Source organism: Micromesistius poutassou (assembly GCF_964030765.1).
Source record: "Micromesistius poutassou genome assembly, chromosome: 12".
Classification (NCBI taxonomy): domain Eukaryota; kingdom Metazoa; phylum Chordata; class Actinopteri; order Gadiformes; family Gadidae; genus Micromesistius; species Micromesistius poutassou.
Window position 1 is genome coordinate 16,150,392 of NC_140282.1, and position 9,169 is coordinate 16,159,560.

Sequence of the window (9,169 nt, forward strand, 5' to 3'; positions counted from 1 at the left end):
TCTAAAATGGGTTGGGCTGAAACCTGTAGGTGTGTTTTGGGCGTAACGTGCAATAAACCAATGAGAGTTCCACCTGCCATCCCCTTTAAGACCCAGCGCATTTGAACTTGACGAGTTGATATTTTGACAGCGCGTTTGCAGTCTCCTCTGAGACAGATGCATGAGGACATGAATTTCAAACTTCAAACGGCTCAGTTTATGGCCAAATAATAGGCCTAATTCACACATGGAATAGCGTTTTCTTCTCCAACTTCAGAAACACTGATTCGTCGTGTAAATTGCGGCAAAGACAACTTAAAACATACATGATATGTGGACGCGGTCCTCAACGGCCGCAACTGTGGGTCTATTTAATGATAACTTTGATGTTGTTTCAATGCTGCCTTGTTGCCGTGTGGCTCCTGCAAAAGGGGGGGCGCATCTTAACCTTAGAAAAAGGGTCGAGCCCCCTCAGGCCTCGTTAAGGGTTGAGGACCCCGGGCCCTGTATTAGGGGGTCCGAAAGATTTGGCTGTGGTCTGGGAAAAAAAGTCTTCAACTTCAAGGGCAACCCTGGATGCTCGGCTACTATTTACCTAGTTTTAAGTCGTTTTAAGCTATGCTCACCGTCAGCCTTTCCATATGTAAAGCCTGAGACACAAGCGTTCATTAACTGTGTAAAGACCGCCATGTTGTCAAGAAGAGGTCTTTATTGACCAACCCCCCGTGCCAACAGGATTTCTCGAAAGTCTGCTGTCCGTTGCTCCACAATGGTGCAAGAGGCACCCCCCCCACAGTCACCAGGACATCTGAAACCCTACCCACCGTACACCACAAGCTGACAACTCGTCCGCTCTGAACGTGACCCAGTTTTTCTTTGCTTTGCTTTTTCTTTTGGTGATTTGTATGTGCTCGAATTAATCTTCCACTTTGAGGGGGTTATGTCTTCATCGTTGAATACACTAAATGTAAGTCCCTTCGGACCAAAGCACCAGTTAAATAAATGTCACGTCGTTTTTTTATAGTCTATAAATACAGTAGATAGATGTCAATACAAGTCGCATGGACGAGTCACTAGTGACCTAGTGCTCTATGTATCAGACGTTCAGGACGAGTCACTAGTGACCTAGTGCTCTATGTATCAGACGTTCAGGACGAGTAACATGGTGACCTAGTGCTCTATGTATCAGACGTTCAGGACGAGTCACTAGTGACCTAGTGCTCTATGTATCAGACGTTCAGGGGGAGTCACACGGCCACATAGCGCTAATGAACAGAAGAGACTGAGATTAGGTTTAAAGTAGCTGACTGTAGCGCGTTACATCAATGCTATCCATGTCTTGTTCTCGTCGTGACGTGCCAGTGTTCTCTCGCCCCCCCCCCCCCCGGCTGCAGGTGCTGTCCCTGTTGGGCTTCATCTGCATCGAGACCATCATGCTGTGCTCCCCCTGCGGGGGCGTCTACTTCTTTGAGTTTGTCAGCTGCAGCGCCTTCGTGGTCACCGGGGTCCTCCTGTTCATCTTCAGCCTCAACCTGCACATCAAGGTGCCCCACGTCAACTGGAGCCTCACGGTACAAACGCACGCACGCACGCACGCACGCACGCACGAGCACACACACACACACACACACATCACGCACGCACGCACGCACACACACACACAAAACACATTCATGTTGGACTAGCGAAGTCTTGCGTAACAGCAAAACATTACTACTAAAGCACTTTGTTCATTTTGTGTGTGAGCGCATGAAGGTCGCTTCAATGTTTCAATATTACTAAATACAATATCTGTTAATTATTCTCCCGCTCAGGTGTGATTAGAACAATCTTTGACCACTAGGTGTGTGTCTGCTGTGCTTGTGGTTCATTCTCAAGTCTCCCACCTCTGGTGCGTTGAGGGCCTATGGTTTGAAAGACTCTCTCCTACTCTGAACGATAGCATGTCTTCATGCTCACTAGGGCCTCCACCACGGCCCCCAGCACCACCCCAACCTTCGCATTGTGACTTAAGCACGCTAGTCTTGACGCATTAAGGAAGGGGAGCCTCAGCCGGGGAACAAGGGAGCTTTTAACTGGCAGGGCCGGCTTGGTGGGTGTAGTGAGGGGTGGAACGCGTAGACAATCCGGTTCTACAGCAAACTTACCACCTACTACTACTGAACCACGATTCTAGCTCTCTGATTGGCTTGGCTGTAGTCACAGGACGGCGCTAGTATCCCAGGAAGAACATCAAGAAGTCAACAAAAGAAGGCTTAGGGACATACATCAGTGTGTGTGTGTGTGTGTGTGTGTGTGTGTGTGTGTGTGTGTGTGTGTGTCATGTGAGATGGTGTCTATAATGATTCAAGTCATGCATGGGATCACGGGATTCGTTCTCCATTCAGACAGATCATTAACTCTTTCCAGGCCAACACAGACACACACAAAAATACAACGCACACGCACCTCAACAAACACCCAGGAAGTGAAAATAACAGTACAGTAAAAGTACGCGCAACTTACAATCCTTCAAACAAACTGAACTAAAAACATTACGAGAGTACCGCCGCCGTCACTATGGTGTCAGCATAATTGTTAAAGTGAAAACATCGACCGCATTTTGTGCGTCACAATTTCAAGTCACGACATCAAACTACTGCAATGACGCAATATAGTTAAGTTTCCTAGTGGAATGCTTATTACGATTACCAACTAAATGGATTTCAATGTTCTCCTTGTGGTTCTCGAGAATTTGCTGCTCTGCCTTTATGAGAATCCCCCCCTAATGCAATCACATTACGTGCAGACATGGACTCAGGACCCAAAATGGGTCTCGATCCATTTGGGTGGTGGCGTGGTTCCTCAGACACACTGGAATTGTGTTTTGGGTCTCGGACTAAAAAAAGCATCTATGGTCTATGGTAACAGCATCACCACAGAGAAACATATGAAACACATGAAACCACCCTAATCCCACACCCCCTCAAGTTCTGAATCAACGACACACCATCCTGCTCTTACCCTTTCTCTGCATGTTCCTTTGTAGATTTTATATTTACTTGAATAAGTACATCTGATGTTATAATATCTTTGCAGTCTACAGTACTAGTAGTATGTTTCAAAATGTTACAATGACGGAATATGAAACGGTAGTATTTCAGCTGGAGTAGTTCAAATACAGTGCGTTGAATATTTGATAGGTCTGAAGGAGATGATGACACACTGGGGAGGAATGTGAGATCAAAGAGAGTGTGTGTGTGTGTGTGTGTGTGTGTGTGTGTGTGTGTGTGTGTGTGTGTGTGTGTGTGACTGAGTTGGGAGGGAGGAACACACACACACACACACACACACACACACACACACACACACACACACACACACACACAATGTTATTGACCTGGATTTAACCGTAAGATACAGGAAGGCAAAGAATGTGGAATTAATTTGTGCGTTTGCATCATGTGGCGTTTAAACAAAAACACCAAACTTTCTATTCACAGACAAAAGCAGGATTGGAAAACGGTATTCAAAGCTGTAAATGAAATGACAACATGTTTACATGTTTTGGTGTGTAGGACCTGGTCAACACAGGGGCTTGTACCCTCTTCTTCTTCCTCGCCTCGTTGGTCCTCGCCTGCATCAACCACGGGACTAGCGCTGAGATCGCAGCGGTGGTGAGTAATAATGACAACAATCATCCTAATAGAGTGACGGATCTGTCAATTCTTAATAAAAACGAGTCAAATTTAAAATACCTTTTATATATCCCAGAGAGGTGAGGCGAGGTAAGAGTAAACATATTAAAAAAAGTAAAAGTAAACATATTAAGGGGGTGATATTATGCCACCAGCTGTGAGTCGTGATTAGCCATTACAAGCCGTTTGGAAATCTGCCTTTTCCTGTGTTTTAGTGACATCACAAAGTGGGAGTGTCCACCTAGATGTATGATAGATAGATAAGCAACATTTGCTACAGTCACACTGGGTAGGCTGTTGGACTGACTATCCAGCATACATCTAGGTGGACATTCCCACTTGTGATGTCACTAAATCACAGGAAAGGGCAGATTTTCAAACGGCTTGTAATGGCTTATCACACTCACACCTGGTGGCGTAATATCACCTCTTTAAAGAAGGTTTCTTTTCAGGTAGGGTATAAAAGACCGGAGAGCGATGGCGTCACCGATCTGAACAGAGATCCTAGTTTTGTCAGAATTGACCTTGACTGTTAGTTTAGCTTAATCTTCCCTAGTCTGGTATAATCTCTTCTCATAAAGGTTATATTTGTCCATTGTAGTTTAGTCTTTAATGAACTGGAGTTAATCAAGTCTCGCCTGGTCTAGTCTTGAACAAATAAATGCAGGAAAACTGAAAGAAACTTGAAGATTTTTATCAGTTGATTTAGTGGTCGGCGATATGGCAAAAATATCATATCACAATTTTGCCATCCGATGTGCAAACCTTATCTTTGCAATTTTTGCAAATAACTGTTGTTTGGGCCGTGTTGGTTTTGGAAAATCCAAACCGGTTCCATATTACAGATCAAATCATTTTTAGGGACCAATTCCTATGTGTTGTCATCCATGCCGCTACGTTAGTAAATAAAAAGGGGGAGGGGATTAAATCCAAGGCACTACCTACTGTTTGCTATTATTGGTTTATTGGTGTGTCTCTATCCTCTCTAGGGAAGGCGTGTAACGGACTAGCAAATTGTGTGATTTAAGATTTGGCTGAGAAAACAACTTTGGATGCGTGTATGAACCATAGAACTGCAACTGATTGAATGTGCACTAGGGCTGTCACCTTTGAGAAAAATCTAGTTTGAATGGATATTCCCCCCCCCCCCCCCCCCCACAAAAAAACAAAACACTGTAACGGAGATTCAATCACAAATGTATTACGTGACAAGAGGAGACATAAACAGGACTTAGGCCATATCCTCTTTGTTTGAAACAGGTTATCAACTTAATCAAGTGCCACTATGCATATCACAAAATTAGGCTATGCAGTGAAAAACTAAAACGGAAACGGAACTGCACAGCGCAAACAATGACGTGACAACTTAAACAGGAGCCAGCAGCAGGAGTAAGTCCTATAGCCTATCTGCAAGAAATAATAATTTCTTAATGTTGTTGCTAGAAACACCAATCTATCAACTTAGCAATTACCACTCAGGCTGGCTGCTCCGTGCATTATCCATTTTCAAATCAGGATATATTATTTGCTTGATTAGCGCGCCCGCGAATGGATGAGATGGCAAACAATAAAATAAAAAGTAAACACCAAACGGTCTAATCATGGACTGTAAAAAACACACAACATGGCACAACTCATATTTGAATGCATATTCGAATATCGAATAAAAAGTGACAGCCCTAATGTGCACTGTAGCACGATATTAAACATCTCTGCCTAAAGGCAGAGCGCGGAGACATTTGAGACATTTTAATCGTTCCCGATCTAATATCGTCATATCGCACGCCCCTAACATGATGATACGCTTCCTATTGCTGCCCCCTAGTTGAGTGTGTGTGTGTCTTCTCTTCGCCAGGTGTTTGGGTTCTTGGTGACGTGCGTGTACGGCCTCAACTCCTTCCTGGCCGTCAGGAAGTGGCGCCGTGGCGACAGTTGCCAGGGAGTGGCCACGAGCAGCGAGTACACGCGTGCGCGCACGGCCTCCCGCGGCGAGGTGGAGACGCGGCCGGAGCTAGCATGAGACGGACATGCCGAACACACAACAACACATACAACCACGGTGACCGCAGGGGGGGGGGGGGGGGGGGGGTGTATAGCGAGCGACGGACCGCCGCCGGTACCATGGAAACCATGGTTTGTGTGTAACAATCTCAGAACTTAAGGACCTTGGTAACGTGTTCCAAGACGACACCTCCCTGCTCCATCGCTTTCACCTCCTAATGCTCCACACACGCACACACACACACACACACACACACACACACACACAAAATAAAAACACTCACACACAGTTTGTGTGTGTCGAGTGAAGAAGCCGAGCTGGTAGATACTACGCTGCGACGGGTGAAGGGAACCCAATGCGCGGGGGGGGGATGTGTACAAAGAGACCAAAGCAACGGGGCAGTTTTATACGACTGTTAATGATCACTTTGATTTATTGATTACCTGGCTACAACCGTGGGTGTCTTTTGCCTTGTATCGTATATTTTTTTAAAGTGGTTTGTTTTGCTGAAGAGACAAGTTTGGTGTAAGAATGAACTTCGGTGTGCGGGTTGCGCTGTGCTGACAGTGTTAACAGTGTAGCGACATGGCTGCGTGGTGCGTTAGTCTGTGTCCCGCTACATACAGCCGTCCAATGACAACACAGCGCTGAAGCAGTACGCTCCAGGGACTTTATACTGGACTGAACATTGGGGCTATGCTATGCTTAACTAACTACGACCGCTGGCCCCTGGCTAATGGTCTGATCGTTCTGTTATGAATGAGATAGGAGAAGAGTGATGTTTAGATGTTTTGTTTTACAAAAAAAAAAAAAAACTACACTTATGAAGTTGTTTGGTTTGTATGTTTATGTCATTGTTGTGGGTTTTCCTGACAGGGTTAAATGTAAAGGGATGAGGTAAGCTGCGGCAAATATTTTTAAGCTTCATAGACAGGGTCTGAAAGCAATAACAGGAATTCATTGGTTTAAGAATGAAATATATGACATTGAAAGACACAATCCTCCGACCAAAATCTACTGTGACTGCCCTAAAGTTGTATATTTATACACGACAAAGTATATTCCTATATTAAGCTGCTCTCAATTGCAAAATCAAAATTAAAAAAAAAACATGAAAAAAATGAATGGGCCGGACAGATCGGAAGGAAGTTAAAGGACCATTTGATGAAGTTATGGTGAATCATTGATTCAACTTTACTGTTTAATGAGTGTTGTGAAATGCGCTACAGTTGAACCGGGGCCTCTGGAGTAAAACAGAATGATTGACACAGTACAATTGAAAACATTACCTGGCAGTATGTTTCCCAGGTAATAAACACATTCTGATTAAAAGACAGTTCAACAGTCCAAGTCACAGAGTGCCTCCACCGTTATGCTCAGATATTTAACTGCCTTCCCAAATAGTACATTTATATCAGTTAATAAATTAACTAATTCACTAGTTAACTCACTAACTGATTAACTAATTAGCGTTGCGTGTGTTGCAGATTAGTGTGTCTTTAGTATCCAAGTGATGGATAATCGGGTAACTATGGGAATCAAGAATTTAAAGTACCGTACATGTATCTCCTTTGAGACAGAATTATCTGGCAGTATATTTTCAGCATCAACTATCTACGAGTCACAAGACACACTTCACGTTGTAAAGGTTTCCTAAGTGACCTTCTTAAATCCACTAAACACGACTTGTTTCATTCAGTTACTCCGCTTGGTCTACTGAGTCTTCGCTAGAGCAATGGAAGGAATGTAGACCTTCTTGTGTGTCTGATGTATCCACAGAGAAATGTCCTCGTTCGTATCATTCAATGCCAGAGATTTATGAAGTCGTTTGAGACTTCTGTGTCTTTAGTGTGTAAATGCTACATGGATAATCTAGCGCTCTCTGCTTGTCGTTTGTGGTCATGCAGCTACACTGAGCAATATAGACCTACATGAAGGCTTAGGTAAGGTTATTGTTATTAGGTAATTGGTTTATTCTTAATAAAGCGTTTGATACAAATTTAAAAACGAGACGTGTTAATTAAATATATTATCTTGAGTTGATTAAATAATATCGTCTTGACCTATTTGTTTTTTATGATTAATTAATTTTATATCTTAAATTCCAATATTTAATCCTTCGTGATCCTTGTCATTCCAATTCTATAAATGATTGTTTTAGTTAGGTGTGGAAACAATATTCCTTTACATATTGTACTATACCAGCTCTGCCTATTAAAATACAATGTGTGGAACTCAATGAACTGATGAGTCACCTTCTTAATGTTAATACATGTATAATTTATGAATGCATTTTGTTTTAAGAGAAGCCATTTCTAATTGAATCAGAATATCTTCCAAATTACACAATAAAAGAGGAAAGAGGAAAGTGGTAAATGTCTTTATTCCTCAAAGAAGGATTATTCTGTGAGGTGAATGCAGTTCGTTTTTCGGACCATTATTTTGGCTAGTGGTTAGGGGTGTCGGGTTTGTATCCCGGAATGTCCAAATGTAGGCGTCTTGAGCAAGATACCCGTATGCCTGCTGATAAATGTGTAACAACAACAATAAATAAACTCTTTGTAACTTTACCGTCCCTACCTGCTCATTGAAAAAATTCACAAGACCACAAAAGCCGAACAAACACTTTTCATTGAAACCGATCAGTGGTGCTCTGTAGAGCTACAACACACACACACGTACGCACACCCGACCGTTCAATCCACTGCAGTCAGAACACACGGTACAAAACACATCTGAAATACACACACAGGACATTGTGTTGCCTGGGACATCAAGTGACATACATCCAGTAACTAACATACTTATAGGCACGAAGAGACACATGACATGGACACAGATGCATGTCAATTACAATTTGTGTGTCTTTGACACACAACACATAATAATGCACAAAGTGGTTTCAACACACAGTGGACTGCAGTCCTTCATCTTATTAAAACACTTCTAGAAAACACATCAGATAGAAATAAGCTGTTTTATCCATTTGGACTCGAAACTTGGGATTTCATTCATTCGTTTGTTCATCTTTCGTTGATTCACACAGAAGTTGTAACCAGACAACCTGCTGTCCTCTTGTATACGGTAAACAAACTGGATGGGATGTGGAATGGATCCTGGTAAGTGTTGGAAGATAGGCTTACTACACAGATGCTGTAGGATAATACATACGCAAACATGCGCACACACAGTCCAACATGTCCCTTTTTGTGTAACAAGCACAAACACACATACAGTAGGGACAATAGATAGTGGACAACCCATACGTAGTAACTTAAGAAGTAATACTAAATCAGTATTCTCTAATGTACAAACCAGTTTCGTCTCTTGCAACTTTTTCAGAACTGCAAGATGCTTTCATAGCTTTAGATTTCCTCCCAAGACCCAACAGTGCCGACTGGAACTGGTTGGCTCTTTGCATTTGTGAAAATGGTTATCAATGAGTTAAAATATCGACAACAATAATTGGTTGCTTTTATTTTGTCATATTTGGTATTCAAAATATGTATTT

General features: G+C 42.8%; 1 protein-coding gene across 2 annotated transcripts in view; it reads left to right on the top strand.

Moving 5' to 3' along the window:
* cmtm4 (CKLF-like MARVEL transmembrane domain containing 4) overlaps positions 1-5,736 on the top strand; it is a 10,962-nt gene extending 5,226 nt beyond the window's left edge. For both annotated transcript variants that reach the window (XM_084476131.1, XM_084476132.1), the window contains exons 3-5: positions 1,374-1,550; positions 3,537-3,635; positions 5,512-5,736. In XM_084476131.1, coding sequence (XP_084332257.1) covers positions 1,374-1,550; positions 3,537-3,635; positions 5,512-5,676 — 441 coding nt within the window. In that variant the 3' untranslated portion in view covers positions 5,677-5,736. The remainder of the gene's footprint in view (positions 1-1,373; positions 1,551-3,536; positions 3,636-5,511) is intronic.
* The last annotated feature ends 3,433 nt before the right edge of the window (positions 5,737-9,169 follow it).